The sequence below is a fragment of the Trichoderma atroviride genome, chromosome 4 (assembly GCF_020647795.1).
Source record: "Trichoderma atroviride chromosome 4, complete sequence".
Lineage (NCBI taxonomy): Eukaryota > Fungi > Ascomycota > Sordariomycetes > Hypocreales > Hypocreaceae > Trichoderma > Trichoderma atroviride.
This window is the reverse complement of record NC_089403.1, coordinates 4,876,399-4,891,710: the sequence shown is the minus strand read 5'-3', so window position 1 is coordinate 4,891,710 and position 15,312 is coordinate 4,876,399. Positions and strand designations below refer to the sequence as shown.

Sequence of the window (15,312 nt, the reverse complement as noted above, 5' to 3'; positions counted from 1 at the left end):
GAACGTTGGCGGCGCAGCATACATCTTCATTTCATGAGACGAGTCGACAGTGTCTCTCATTGTCGGCGCCAAGAAACAAGTGATGTGGCAAGTCAAGCAGGCCATTGCTTGCAGAGAAATTACTTCACATGCCGCCATGTTTGCCCGGTTTCGAACGCGGAGTGGAAGCCTCAGCTTTCCGACGCTGGTACATGCGAAATTCCTGGCAATAACCAGCTCTCTCTCTACATGCTCGGCATCATGATGGGCAAAAACACCAAGCACGAACAACTCCCTGACTATCAGCACATTTGTGCAAAACACTCATACCTTCATCACTCTAATCTTAACATTCGTTCTTAAACCTAACTTTATAATCTAGGAATAAGGTAACGTTGATAGTATGCGTATTACAACGAACTGAACGAGGATCTAAGTTCGGCCTTGTAAGCCGCGAGGCACGGGCAGGGTATCTCTAGTACAAGCATTACATTACAACTCGAAAGAAACACTTTGGCCATGGAGAATCTCTTTGTCATTCTTGACCCAAAACACTTGCGGATATTAATGTTGCCAATTTCGATATCCACAACTTTGTTCCTTCAGTTGGCGAGGCAATTATTCCGCTGGCACATTAATTCCATTGACATCGAGTTTGAGCTCCGTGTCTACAGTAGAGGTCTCTTGAAAGATGGTCGGGATTAAGGGTAGGAGCCCGTCATCCTTTATCTTCGCATACCTAGAGCCCCATGTTACCTAACGCCGCATTCGACGACTACAAAAAGCTCAAAACGAGCAAGGTCAGCTTCGTACCGCCTCTGCCCTCAACCGAGAATCGCGCGCCATTGTCGACCTAATTCCCAGGCACCGAAATTGCGGCTGCCGATGCCGACGTCAGTTGCATCGTAGGTCATCTTGCTTCGGAGGCGTTTGTGAGAGCCCGCACTACTCCTCTGTTCAATGACCGTAGCGAGGTATGATCGTATGCGTTGGTCAGTCTAATTATCCAAGCTTATGCTGACATCTAGTTATGAAGTCTTAGTTGCTGCCAAATATCGTCCACTACAAAATTACCAACGCCGACCGGAGTTGGAGTGAGACGGGAAACGACACGCTACAATATTTGCGCAAGATACTCTCTTCCAATTCCATAAAGGCAACCAGTTCTATCCCCAGGGCTCTCAGTGCAGAAGCTTTAAGGTTGTTATATGTTTCCCAGCCTGATAGCATGAGAATTCGAAACAATCTACTGACCTACATATAAATTCTATGTGCAATTAAATTAGCAGTATCATTAATAGTAGATATACTTACAACAATGTTGGATAATAGAACTAGAGTGCTTGATAATCTTTCCTAGGTACATGTTGGCACCTACTACAATTATGCAACCCGTCACTGTCTATCTCAGCTTTAAATTATATCCATAAAATTAGCATCCTGAACCATTACTGGTAGCTCTTGAGCAGGACGATTGCTGCATCTCCATATGTCGACTTCTTCATAGTTTCACGGACAGTCTCCGCAATATACTCATTCCCCTCCGATGGACGGACATCATGAATACAGTGGCTTAATCCCATGGCGGCCAACACGCCAAGGATATAAGGTCGTGACTCCGGCAAGCGTTGAACCAACCAACTCAGGATGCGGAGTTGTGCCGCAAAACGACCATCTCCTGGAAGTAGCAAGTTTGAACCAGAGCTATCGAGAAAATAATTGTTACTGTCGTAACTTGACGATCTAATCGGCGATTGGACTATTTTGGCCGTGTTAATATTCCAAGATGCCGCTGTTGCCATATTATCGCTGGGCTCTGGAAACACCTGGCAATGCCTTGATCCTCCAGGCTCACTATCATAAAAACAGCGGCATGTAGAGAAAAATGGCGTATTATAAAAGTCAATGGCGTCCGCAGCACGAGCAGCACCAGCAAGATTCTTTCGAAGCCTGCCTACCCAAATTAGGCCCGTTAAATAAAGCGCGGCTTCCTGCATCAAAGAAAATGTCTTGGTGTTGGCTTCGGGCTCTTTGCGAGTACAGTCGTTCAACTCGAAAGGAACGTCTAGGCCATCAGCTGTGCCCAAATTGAGACCATAAACATCTGCTCCTAAGACTCCATGAATGCCTGGCCTATATGACTCATCACTGATTCTGAATAACGCCCATTCAAGTATATCTTGTGCGGTGGGGTTATTGTCTAGGGACCAGTGGTATCGCCACGCGACTAAATCCAAGTTCATAGACTCCAGTTGCTGCTGCAGACTAGGTACTGAGTCAGGCATTTCCTTTGGAACTATATCTGAGCCTGCAGCTATCTGGGAACGTTCGTTGAGGATATCGTCTGTTTTCTGGATAATCCCCGGAAGGCCAGATATTATGTCAACCAGCTTGCTTGCATTTGTCTTCATTTCGGGATGCAGTTCCCACGGCACCGATTTCCATTTTTCTTCGCTGATAAGCGTGTCTTTTCTCTGAACAAGAGCATTGGCAAGCTACTGTTAATTAGTACGTGATGTCATTCCTGTAGGTCATAAACTAACCATTGTGAATCTTGTAGATTCGAAAACAACCGGCAAATCCTGAAAGTGTTCAGGACCACAATATTCGAGAATTTGAGTTAATCCGTAATTGTGTACAAAGCGAAGATCGGAATCGACAGCAATCTATAGACGATGTCAATAAGCAACACAATCTAGCAAGCCTTGAACAAATATATCGTACTGCATAAGATCCCATGATGGATATAGGCTTGATAAGAGCGGCTAATTCGTGTTTAGATGCTGTCATTAGTGTCGATTGCAACTGCCGAAGGGCCTTGCCGTAGATGCGCCTGGCCGCTCTTCTCAAGCCATCTAATTGGTAGTCTCGACCGAAGATCCCATATGCTAGAGCACGAAGGCTATCATAGCAGAGCTCGTCGCTTTGCTGAGCGAATATTTGCCTCATTGGAGTATCTTGGAGAAGAATAGAATGGATATTGATCCAGCTATAGGCGTCGAAGAAATAGGAGAAAGTAACGTTGTCTGTGAACGGCTCTAAATTGGGTTGAACAAGAAAACTCGGTTGGGAGTGTGATAACTCTAGCCTTGAGTCTTTTGCCTCTGCAGTTGTTGTCGAATCCGTGGCTGAATTAGTACAGTTGTCAACTGTCTGATGGCTGCGATCTTTGCGACCCTTGGTACGACCACGAGGCGAAGAAGTATCATGAGTCCTAGTTAAGGCGTTAACTGGGTAAGAGTTGGATTGACCTATTTTGATCAAAGTCTGGCGACCCGGCTGTGTGCCGGAGCCAACTCCATGGGATTCGATACGCAATATGCGATCATACCCAAGGCATTCATATTTTGACTTTTCGCACTGAGTGCATACGGGCTTCTTGGTGTCGCATTTGACGCGGCGTTTTCTGCAGGTATGGCAGCTTTTACTGCTGATTTCTCGACCCATATCGCGGTGAAGGGAGTTTATAAGCGACTTGAAGCTTTCACGCCATTGCGACTTCACAGGCGCGGGACTGAATGGCCTTTATAGTCCATCACCCGTGGCGGCATATCCCCACTCTTTGTAAGGTTCCTTAGGGCGTGGACACAGAAACTTTAGCGGCATGAATTATGGCATTGAAGAATCTCAAGCCCGTCAGAGACTAGCTAATAGCCGATGGTTAACGGTATGACGGCAGCGAATGAATCAATATCGGCAAGGGCCTATTAAAGGCGAAAACTGGATCTTATTTCCGAAAGGAATGGGGTTTCGTTCTAGTATTTTGTTTGTCTATAATTCTAATTGGGGCTCTAATGATCTAGTTTAGGGCGCAATCTTTTGTATCCATGCTCACGTTAAATCCTGTATATGCCAGCCTCTCTTTCTCATCAATACGTTCTCGTTCAGCTTTGCGCAAACGTGCTCTTTGACCGTAGCCACGCCCCATACTTCCACAGACAGAACATCCCAAATATGCCCAGACAAGAAAACCCGGCCAAAATAATCATTCCGCCAGCAATTCCGAGATTCAAAAACATCGGCCTGTATTATCTGGCTGCAGTTGAGTTATATGCGTATTTAGTTACATTTGTAATGACACTTTGCTAAGTTTGCTGGAATGCACGCTACAGCAAACAGAGCGCGACATAAGTCATTTGCTGCAAATAGCGAAGCAGCATATTTGGGATACGACATAGGCAGGTATACAAAGACGCTCGAGAAGATGATAAAATTGGAGGTAACCAAAATCGTAACAGCGATAAGATTGACGATCCAGTGAGTGTTTTTGCATACCGTAAAACCGAACATAAAATAAGCACAGAAAGTGTAACGACTGCAAAAAGTGCAGGCACAAGGCGATATTCGAGGACTTGTAACCCATTTTTCCATGTCAGGAAGAAGATAGCAGTATTGGTAGGTGAAGAAGGTGATAATGCCGAAGACGCGTGCTCTGCCAATGGTCAAGAAGCAAAGGCCGGTTTCTCCAAGGTTGAAGCCATAAATGGTTGGACAAATAAGGACAAATAAGAGGAAAACATTCGAAAAAGGAAGAATAAATCCCATATGTGAGCGAAGTCTGTAAATCGACACTAGTATACCTCATTTGGTCTGTCATATCGATGATCAAATCACAAGGGCTACCAAGGAATCCTGTGACATATTGTAGAACCAATAGCCCAGCATAGTTCTTCACAAGAGCTGTCGGAATAGAGAGTATCACAAAGACGAAAAAGGTTGAGACATAGACCCATTTGCGACCAACAGCAGGAATTTCACTCCAGGGCGCGAAAAGAAGCGGCCCAATGCCATATCCCAACACGTACATGGCGAGTCCCAAAACCGTAGGCGTGGGGCCAACTTTGAACTCTTCCGATACGCCTTGCTCGCCGAGCATATACATACTAGAGGCGAGGTAGCAGGTCGATATTCGGATGAGTGAAATGAGTTTCTTTTTGTTCATCCGGTGCATCCTATTGGCAAATATATTAGTACATGTGAAGAACTTTATGGGATCTCCTTTATTAACATAGACTTGAACACGAAGCCATTCTCTTCTTCAGGATATAGCAAATAGCAGTTGCCCGTTGCGTATTGCACCAACTAGCCGGGAATAGAATCTCTGAGCAAATTCCATTGTATAGCCGTGCAGCAATCTTCAACACGTATAGAGTGACATTACTGGGCGCAAATAACAACATATTTATTCAAGAGATTCGTAGGCTCAAAATTTCCAGTTGCCGCTCTATCCAACCCTGACACTAAATGGTTTGAACATTCAGCCTAACAACTATTCACGTTCAAGAGTATGCTCGGGGAACAACTCTGTTGATGTGACTTATCCCATAGCCGCGGCTCTACGAAACATTCCTAGATAGCGTTTACCAGCTTCATCAGCATGGCCTCAAGGGTCTTATAAGTGAGCCGCAATGTGATGCCGTCAGCTTTTCCTCGCAGAAAAATTCCTCTTTGGGAAGAGTTATCCACGCGACCCGAAGATACGAGCTCCAGAACAGTTAGCTATTTACCGCTAAAAGATTAGCCAACCCTTTTACCACTTTGGGTGCCGTGGCTCAGTTTAGTGTGCGAGCTCGATAATCGTGTTGAAACTAAAGCTAGGAAACCTGGGCTGTCTATCGATGTCACGGCACAGAGATCTTACATGTACCTATGTTGCCACACTATGGATTAAATCTCATGGCCAGACACGAGAAAGCCCAGCCATTCAGAGTTCAAGATAGCTGTTTACTATTTACCTTGCTCTTTCTAATGCAATCTTCCACTAATACTATTCGTCTTCTGATGGCATTATGTCTGGAAACCACTCATTCACGTCTAATTGAATCAACAGCTCTCCCAATGGCCTGTTCTGCACTACTGTATACGTTTCTAGAAATTAGTTGACTTTATAAGAATATATGGGCTTCAGGTCATACGTGCACCCATCAATCTTCAATATGGTTATACGAGGTGACCTTACCGCGAAGAGTTTCTCGGACGGGACTATAGACAGCATAAAAAAGCCTCTGCCTCGTCCGACCGGTCACTGTGGATAATTTGTACGCAACATGGCTTACATGATAATACGACGCTGGCATATATGTACTCGCTTCTCGCTGTGGTCCATATATTGTTGCAAGTATCGTTGCAGTTGACTGCAAGTTGACTCCGGCGATAGGGTATCAAACCGATGTCGAATACAAGCTTACAACATAAGGTATCTCAGATACATGAATGCTTCAACCATGGAAAGTCCCGTTGCTCGAGACTCCACTCCAGGGCGATCACGGAAATACGGCAGTATGGCCTAGGCTAACTCTCAGGGATAGCATTGTAACTTGCGACAAGCATGCAGACGAGTCGCGGAAACTTTCCCAAATGGGCGATAAACTAAGGCCGACTTCACTCCACTTAGACTTGTCTCAAAGTTTCTGTGTCACTCAGTTCAACTGACGTGAATTTGGTAGCTGGCTTTGTGTGCACCTCTTAACTGACTGGGGCCACAATTCCCATTTCTATTACTGAGCTCGTTCTGAAGTCCAGACTCAAAGAACCCCGATCGAATTCACCAATCGACTTACAAACTTCAAAGTTTATGGAGATTATATCGTCGCTTCGAGGAAATTTTCTGAAACGCGATATTGAAGATGGTGACGCACAGTACCATGAATCACGAAGTGACTGATCATGCTATTGTTCTAAATCACCTATATGGGAAATTTCCATGGAGATATCCTATATAAGGATTAGCTACGGAAGGCGCGAATATTCGCTATATATAGTCGCCATAGTTGACTCATCTCAACCATCACTATTCCGCGACGTCAAAAGATTTTACTATAACATCAGTTACTCAGCAATCCTTATCACCATGATTGACGACAATGAGACTTTTGATGGAACTTTTCCATTTAAGCCTCACTTTTCAGTAGTCCCAGCGTTTAAGATGCACTACGTCGATGAAGGACAAGGCCTCACAATTGTGTGCTTGCATGGGGAACCGACATCTTCTGATTTATATATGGAGGTCATCCAATATAATCACAGAACTACAGAGTTATTGTACCCGATTTTATGGGATTCTGCAAAAGCGAGACTCCAAATGTCGAGTACACAGCGAAGAGACATACAGAAAATTTGGAGATTCTCGTCAACGAACTTAATCTGCACGAAATTACTCTTGTCGTGCACAACTGGGGTGGCCAGATTGGCGGAGCTTTGGCAATCAGGCAACCACAGTTGATTCGCCGTATCGTGGTCATGAACACCATGCTGTCGATGGGAGAAACTCCAGAAGATGAATGCTTTGAGAAGAATGAAAAGGAATCGGCGTGGTTTGGCTGGGCGGATCGAGAGATGGCTGATGGGGCCTTTGAACCAGTACTGAGGTCGTCCGGGGTAGCCATTGTGGGATTAATGAAGCTACTCCAAGAATTTGAACGTAATGAGGCGTCTAAAGCGTTTTTCCGCGCATATTCACTGCCTTTCGCAACACCAGACGAATGCCACGGTGTCGTTGCTTTTCTGAAGAGCATTATTACAGAAAGTTTCAAGCCAGAGAAGGGAACCCCTGAAAACGTGGAGGCGGTCAAGGCTAAACCGACCATGATGATTTACGGCATGAAGGATAAGGTTCTGCTGGCAAAATACGTTATTCCAGTCTTCAAAGCCGCACTTCCCAATGCGCCCATCCATCATCTAGAGAACGCAAGCCACTTTCTGCTGGAGGATACACCAGAGGAAATCGCAGAGCTGATTCTTTCCTTCATCAAGAGCACATAACTGTAAGATAGAATACTCATACAGCTACCCCAGAATGAAAACACAGCTGTATTAGCTATTGATCTTCTAATCTTACCATGATTTGTGAACGAAGCTCCACCCGGGAATTTTACTCGCATTCAAGAATCCGAAAATTAATATGATAAAGTCATTGGCCAAACAGGGGAATTTTTAAAGAATGCCTAATTATAGTTAATTATAAAGATATTACTAGCCGAGATCTTTTTTTCCAATGACCCTTGGTTTTAACCAAGCGAGCAGCTTTAGAATGCAATATAGCCCAACAAATTTAGGAGCTAGACTTTATGCAGAAGGTACTAATTGGAAACTTGGCAGCTATGCAAGTTGTTGCAAGAATAGTAATCGCTTTATAATAACATTTATACTGGGGATAAAGCAAGTTTGACGCTTATACCCGCTTCGTATACCTATGATAATATGCAATCGGCAACTCATTACACCGATTGAACGATAATATATTACATCTAACGGGAAAGGGTCACGATTCTGGCTAGAGCAGGATACTTTAGCCGGGTTCGATCCAACTTGTTTACGAGTCAAAGAGGTAGTACCTAGGCATAGCAATTACTTGCCAAGCAGTTTGCCAAGCATTTGTCGCTAGATAATAAAGACAATAATGGAAATATTTGTGAAATCACAAAAGTTTGGTAACTACAATCATGAAATCAATTGATTGCTATGACAGGTATTTTTCCTTTGTGAAGCGTTTTGTCCTACACCAACTACAAATTGCTTTATATCAATCTTCTCATACTATCTAAGCTCCATACGCCTGCCTAAGATCCATTCTTACTGCCGGACGGTCTTGTCTATAACAGGCGACCTTGCCGAATGCTACCTACACTGTTGCTCTGCAGCAGACCATCCGATGCTGGCTTTGCTTGAGTCCACCTTCCACCAATGGGCTTCGAACAATGAACTGGAAACAGCCGAGAATTGTGACAATATCTTATTTATAGCTTTAACCCACAAATACACGTAAATCCTGAAACTATATATATTCACATTGTTGGACGTTGAGCTTCAATCTTGTTAATAACCATCTCGTTCACGTCTCTAAATATTCAGCCCATCACTTCATTCAAAATGATGAACACCGCCGTGTTACTCAAAGCTCTGCTTGTCACAGCTACCACTGTGTCTGCTATGTAAGCACATTGCGAGTTTCTACCACAACTTGGAATGATTTAACCATCTCTGCAGCGCTCCTTTGACGGTGTACACCCAGAACAATTTCTGCGACGCTGGGTCTGCTGCGCCTGCTTTTACATGGGACACCTTCACAGAAAATGAATGCTATTCATTCAACTCCAGCTTCTTGTCTCTTCAGACTGGTACCATTGCTGAAGGCTGCAGTGCAACTTTCTACCGCAACAACCTCGACTGCACTGGTGCTTCTTATGTGATTGACGACGCTGACAGTGATAATTGCTTTGGCCTTGGAGGAGACGTCATAAAATCCTTCAAGTTCTTTGCTTGCGGCTCACAATAGGCATGTGTGCTAGCTTAACGCTTATGATATACTTGTTGCGGTATGATCACGAGTCATGATTCACGACAATAAGGAGGCAAAACAAAGACACAAGAACACACCAGCTTATAAGCTTTTTGACGATTACATAACCCTACCATAGCTTTAAGGCGGGCCTAGAGGAGATCTCTCGCCGCGGGTGTTTACCGCATAAGGTTAATATAGAGCACAATGTTTGTTAAAGGCATTCCCGCAGAAAACGTGTGTAAATATATCAATTATTCATTAAGTCTAACATTATGTACATGTCGAATTGCAGTACCGTCCATAGACGCATCCCGATTTCATAAGAAAACCTCTAATCATAGAGACAATGCTCTAAGACAGCAAGATTGCCATGCCAAGCGTAAAGGCACCAACGATACCGACAGACGCCGTGACAGAGCCAGCCCCAGAGCAAGTGTCTGATCGCTTGTAGCCATTGCCGCTGCCTTTGCTGCTGACGGTGCATGAAGTGGTGGCAGCAGGGGCGGCGGATGTTGTGGATGAAGAGCCCGAAGTAATAAGTCGTCCGCCCACCGGTCCGGAACTGGGATTGGAGGCATCCTTTGCGTTTTTCGCAGCCTTCTGGTATGCATCAAGCGTTTGGGTTGAGTTGGGGTTCACCACTCCGCTCATGCCGCTGATGCAGTGGGAGAGGACGTTTTGTGAACAGTAAAAGAACATGGGGTCGGTCGAGTTGACAGTGACTTGGAAAACTTCGTTTCCCACGCCCGAGGATACAGGTTGAAATCCTGAGAAGAAAGCATTCTTGGCTGGCTGGCATGGGTTCGCAAAGTCGCCCAGTACAACACTGTGGTTGATAGGGTGGAAGTGGAACTCGAGTATATCGTTGACTTTTGCCGTCACACTGTCGGGAGTAAAGGCAAGACCATTTGCTCCAACATCGATCTTGATTGTCTCCGCACTTGCATAAGAAGCAAGTGCGAGAACAGCGGGGGTGGTGAAAGTGGTAGCACGCATATTGGCTGTAAGTGCAAAATGAAAGGCGAGATTGCTGAGTCTGAGTTTGCGTCTGAGTATTCTATTTCTCGAATTCAAAATCTCTACCTCAAGGAACTAGTTACATCTTAAATACCACTCCATCTCTGGACTCCGAATGCTCGAAATTCCAAATACTTGAAAATAGGAGAGGCTGCTGTCCATGACCGCGTTAGCTAAGTGACACGGGAGAACTCGAGATCTCAAGGAAAGACTCTCTTCCCGATCTGTTTACTAATGCCCCTGGCACATCTTTGGCTCTATCCAACCACGCGACGAGTGGACCGCACTTTGCTGCTAGCAACTCCGCGAAAAGCCCATGGTGGTGATAGCAGCAAGTGGGGTACATGGCTTTCCCGTCCGAATGGGTGCCCGTTGTTGATGCTATATTAGGAGCTGATGCTATATTAAGCGCCTGCTAGGCCACATCAGGCTGGGAAAGGGGTCACTATTGGTTTGGACCCTCGCGAAATACTTCCGGCCAGGTTAGGTCTGCCCGCAGAGTCGGGGCAAGAGATGCGCCGGCTTGTTGGGCGACGGCGGGGTTGCCATGGGAGCCTGAACAGCTTCCATGTCCCGAGCGATTGATTCAACGAATCCCTACAGCTGGCCAGCTCGTATGCTTGTTAAAGTTGAAATGCCGCTGCACGTTTATTGTGTATGTAATCGTCAGCATACGCTAGCAGGCCATCTCGCCCCGCATAGTTCCGGCGTGGAAATCCTGTTGGGATCAATGGAAAAGCACTAATATGCAGTATATCGCTCAGATAATACTTGGTATCCTGTATCTTAATCATTCAATCAGGCTATTATAAGTGCCTATCAGACAACGACAGTCTTTGCCGTCATTTACATCCCACAGGATCTGCAATACGAAACGGTCATGTTAGCTTCAAAGTATGCTAAACAGAGGCTGAGAGAAGCTTAATCACGTAGCCGCGAATAGGTAGATGTAGGCAAATTCAATTCAACTACAGCTAGATTATACTTCAATACTTCAATTAGCTGAATCAGTGTGGCCAATGCCGAGAGAAATGCGAATGGAGATGAAAGTAAAACCGAAAGTATTTCCGTCTTATTCGTATACGTATACGTCTAGACATTCTGATCCAAACCGCATGGGCTTAGACTGAGGTATAAATTCAACCTACGCATTGCAGCGTGACGCTTCTACTAGTGTCGGTGTTGCTGCCTCCATTCTCCGAGAGAGCAAAGGTGTAAGCCCCCTTCTCCAATTCCCATTTGTTTGTCCGATTAAGAATCATCAAATATCGATCCACTTCCAGCTCAAGTGAGACAGTCTGTTTCTCGCCAGCATCTAGATAAACTCGTTGGAAAGCGACGAGCTGCTTTACAGGCTGTGTAATGGTGGATACACGGCCTAACAAATATATCTGGACGACGTAACTGCCGGAAACAGTGCCATTATTCTGGACGGTTACGGAAAAGTCGATCCAGTCACCAGTACCAAAGGTCTGGCTACTACCCCGTGCATCAACACTGGATCTTTTTGAGCCGGTGCTCCTAATTGAAGCTGTCGGAGAAGAAGCCGAAAAGGTAGTATACGACAAGCCGTGACCAAATGGATATGACGGATCAGACGGTATGTCAAGATATGCAGCAGCGTGTGCGGAGGGCTTGTAATTATAATATACTGGGAGTTGACCCACCGAGTACGGGATCGTGATTGGCACACGTCCTCCTGGATTAAACGCGCCAAAGATGACATCTGCAGTTGCTTGCCCTCCAGCTTGCCCTCCGAAGTGCGTGTCTAACACTGCAGCGGACTGTTGATAATGATCTGGTATAGCAAATGGTCGTCCTCCCTCAAGGACGAGCACGACCGGCTTGCCCAGGGCATAAATCTTCTTAGCCAAGGCATCTTGGCTTGGGGCGAGATCCATTTTTCCACGATCACCCCCCTCTGCGTCACTGTCCCATGCCCCGCCCATAGCGAGGACAATAACATCGCTATCCTGTGCAATGGACACTGCTTGGTGGATAGCATCGCCATCTGGGGATACTAGATTCCACCAGAAGATAAGCTGCGAGTTGACAGAGTTGACATTGGCAGTCTTTTTGAAGTTGTTCCACGACTGAAATTCGATACGAATCTGGTATTTGGCACCCTTTTTGAACGTAAAATCCACTCCATCCTCGGGTGGTATGGAATGGTTTTGCTGTATCCACCCATAGCCTTCAATGTTTCCCAGGACGTTGCTGTCGGGGCCGTATCCCTTGGACGCAATCAGCTTACCATCAACGTAGAGCTTCGATGTGCTATTCGGACCAATTGCAACACCAATCCATCCATCAACGTCTATATCAGTCGGAGATTCAAGTTGGCCTTCCCAGGTAGCACTGAAGTTGTTCGAAGAAAGACCTGGTGGGGGGGTATAAACCCCAGTCCTGGGCGGGAACCTCTAGTCTCGATGCTTTGGGAAAAGTAAAATTGGTTCCGGCATAATACGTTGCCTGCAAACCCCCATTTGTCCCATTTAAAGTTGATAGCAGATATCCTGGAATCACATACTGGTTGTTGTATTCCCAGCTGTTGGCACCCCAGCTTGATGTAAGTCGGCCACCCGAGCTGCTGTTCTTCAAATAACTTAGCATGCCTTGACGCAGAGTGTGCGCATAATTTGCAGGGTACTGCCCCAGAGCACCAGAGTAATCTCCAAAATTGATAGTATCCGCAAATGGCCCAATCAGTGCGACCCTAGCTGATGGATCCAGCGGAAGAGTGTTGTTGTCATTTTTGAGCAGTATGATGCTCTTGTGCGCCGCTTCTAATGCAACGTCTTGGTGACTGGCAACAATTGCAAGAGGATCAATATCATCAGGAATGTAAGGATTGTTAAAAAGGCCCAGATCCCATTTGATGCCCAAAATTTGCCGAACATGCGACTGAAGGGTCTTGAGTGGGACGGATCCATTGGCTACCAGATCTTGCGTGGTCTGTCTATATTTAGTAAAATATCCAAAGTAAACTTTTTGGCCTACTCACATTTATATAGGAATCCAGATCCCAGTCATAATAGTCAATCATACCGCCAGCGTTGAACCATTGTTGCATAGCGTCTGCTTGAGAGCTTGCTACTTTATGCTCTGTCAAAAGATTTCTCAATGCCGTGTCGTCAGCAATCACCAGCCCGTCGTAATTCCAGTCTTTCAGAGCTTGATACAGCATGTCATTAACCGTAGACGGAATTCCATCAATTTCGTGGTAGGCCATCATTACTCCCCTGGCGCCTCCAAGCTCGTAATTGGCTTTGAATGGGATGAGAAGATCTTGCATAATCTGCCGAGTTCCAAGCCCCGTGAATGGCGCTGTATTTCTGCCTCCTTGGCTGGAACCGTGGGCCGCAAAATGCTGTGGCTTGTCAGTTTATATTGAAATAAAAAGGGTGAAGCCCAGAGGCCTGTTGAGGTTCATAGTTCATCACTTTACACACAACTACAACAACAGAAAACTTACCTTCATAATCGGAAACACGGCGTCTGGATCAGATAAAGATTTATTCTTGGATAGACCAGAAGAATAGGCAACTCCGATTTGCGATGTGAGAATTTTATCTTCGCCAAAGTTTTCTTGAACTCTTCCCCATCGAGGCTCTTGGGCAAGGTCAAGAACTGGTGAAAAGCAGCCGTGGACACCAATTGACGATGCCTCCGTTCCTATAGCTCTCCCAACTCGATAAACGATATCTGTATCAAATGAAGCAGCCATGGCTATGTTCTGCGGAAACAAGGACTGCTTGAAGCTGCCAACGCCATGGAGGCACTCTTCAACGAGCATCATCGGTATTTGAATATGCGACTTTTCCAATTGGAGTTTTTGAACACTGTTGAAGTAAGATTTGTTCATAGGGTACCAGTCATGTATTACTCCAATTGGAGATTTTGGGCTGAGATGCATCGTTTGGTCTATTTGCGTCAGTTGTCTGCTTAAATTGAGACTTTCCTATGTTTACCGTAAAGCTCATTATGTGAATCTTTTCCAACAATGTCATCAGCAAACATGAGATGCAGCTGCAAAACTACATGTACATGATGTTAGGAAATGCGCTATTGTTTCGCGTATGAACGTAAAGTTTACCCAAATCGCTCACAGACATCTTTGAGATCAATGAGTCAATAAATTGATCTTTGTTGGGTGCTTTATTGGCGGTTCCATCATTGCTGTCGGCCCGCTCAAACCTTGCGTCAACCTGTGAGGCGACCGAGATGGCCAAGAATGCGGCAGCTTTCCAATGCTTAAGCAGCATCTTGTAACAGCTACTTCATTTACGTCAGATAGACTTAAAGACTGTGTACGAAGCATATGTTTGGGATTTTCCAACTTTATGTTCACTGCGGATACTACGGGCTACATAAGTTGCCGCAACTGACGTTGCGAAAGACTTGTAACCCGATCAACAAAGCGGGGAGACATCCGATCGGGTGATTTGGCTAAATGAAAATACGTCTTTGGATTAGATACCCGTCCTCAATACCACCTCACAGGGATGTATTATCCTACGGAGTATTTCCTACCGAGTAAAATGCCGTGTGCATACATGTAGCTATGACCCCCACCTTGATTTAACGAGCCGATTATAAACAAAATGCGTCAAAGATAATCAAAGATGAACATAATTACATACTACTTGAGCTACGTTGGATGATCACCTGGTGTATGAATAAGTAATTCATTATAGCCTGAAAACAGTAGCGCCGACTCCTTTGCCGTTACTTGTTTGTGTGTTTAGATATTTCAAGAATCGTAATGCGAAAAATGCCATGGTCGCACAGTAGGGTAGCAGATTATGCAATCGACTAAAGGGCACCGGCAGTTGCTTTTATCAACAACCCTTATTTTGCGCACAACATGTCATTCCAAGTAATTTGACAAGGTAAATCAGCTATTGAGAGTCAGTGAAAAGTTCTTGAACAGTTGTTGAGAGCATAGAAGAAGCAATTGTTGAATGTGAACGGCCACCTATATTGGTAGTCTTCAAGCTTATACGTTTATACATATCATACATATAGGGACGTGT

General features: G+C 45.2%; 5 protein-coding genes across 5 annotated transcripts; 2 read left to right on the top strand and 3 right to left on the bottom strand.

Moving 5' to 3' along the window:
- Positions 1 to 1,251: 1,251 nt before the first annotated feature.
- On the bottom strand, positions 1,252 to 3,467 carry TrAtP1_009015 (uncharacterized protein). Its single transcript, XM_066114124.1, has 3 exons — positions 2,704 to 3,467; positions 2,523 to 2,645; positions 1,252 to 2,474 (listed from the first exon to the last, which is right to left on the bottom strand). Exons 1-3 carry the CDS (start codon positions 3,424 to 3,426, stop codon positions 1,428 to 1,430), a joined length of 1,893 nt encoding a protein of 630 aa, XP_065970217.1. The 5' UTR covers positions 3,427 to 3,467; the 3' UTR covers positions 1,252 to 1,427.
- Positions 3,468 to 7,032: 3,565 nt separating this feature from the next.
- TrAtP1_009014 (uncharacterized protein) lies at positions 7,033 to 7,740 on the top strand (the record flags this gene model as incomplete). Its single annotated transcript, XM_014087175.2, has 1 exon — positions 7,033 to 7,740. The coding sequence occupies one exon, from the start codon at positions 7,033 to 7,035 to the stop codon at positions 7,738 to 7,740; it is 708 nt and encodes a 235-aa protein (XP_013942650.2).
- Positions 7,741 to 8,847: 1,107 nt separating this feature from the next.
- TrAtP1_009013 (uncharacterized protein) lies at positions 8,848 to 9,253 on the top strand (the record flags this gene model as incomplete). Its single annotated transcript, XM_014087284.2, has 2 exons — positions 8,848 to 8,909; positions 8,965 to 9,253. 2 exons carry the CDS (start codon positions 8,848 to 8,850, stop codon positions 9,251 to 9,253), a joined length of 351 nt encoding a protein of 116 aa, XP_013942759.2.
- Positions 9,254 to 9,610: 357 nt separating this feature from the next.
- Positions 9,611 to 10,300, bottom strand: TrAtP1_009012 (uncharacterized protein; the record flags this gene model as incomplete). The annotated part of the gene is made up of 1 exon (XM_014086380.2): positions 9,611 to 10,300. Exon 1 carries the CDS (start codon positions 10,253 to 10,255, stop codon positions 9,611 to 9,613), a length of 645 nt encoding a protein of 214 aa, XP_013941855.2. The 5' UTR covers positions 10,256 to 10,300.
- Positions 10,301 to 11,415: 1,115 nt separating this feature from the next.
- Positions 11,416 to 14,581, bottom strand: TrAtP1_009011 (uncharacterized protein; the record flags this gene model as incomplete). The annotated part of the gene is made up of 6 exons (XM_066114123.1): positions 14,373 to 14,581; positions 14,248 to 14,313; positions 13,752 to 14,200; positions 13,281 to 13,646; positions 12,676 to 13,231; positions 11,416 to 12,593 (listed from the first exon to the last, which is right to left on the bottom strand). The coding sequence occupies exons 1-6, from the start codon at positions 14,539 to 14,541 to the stop codon at positions 11,416 to 11,418; spliced, it is 2,784 nt and encodes a 927-aa protein (XP_065970216.1). The 5' UTR covers positions 14,542 to 14,581.
- Between the last annotated feature and the right edge of the window lie 731 nt (positions 14,582 to 15,312).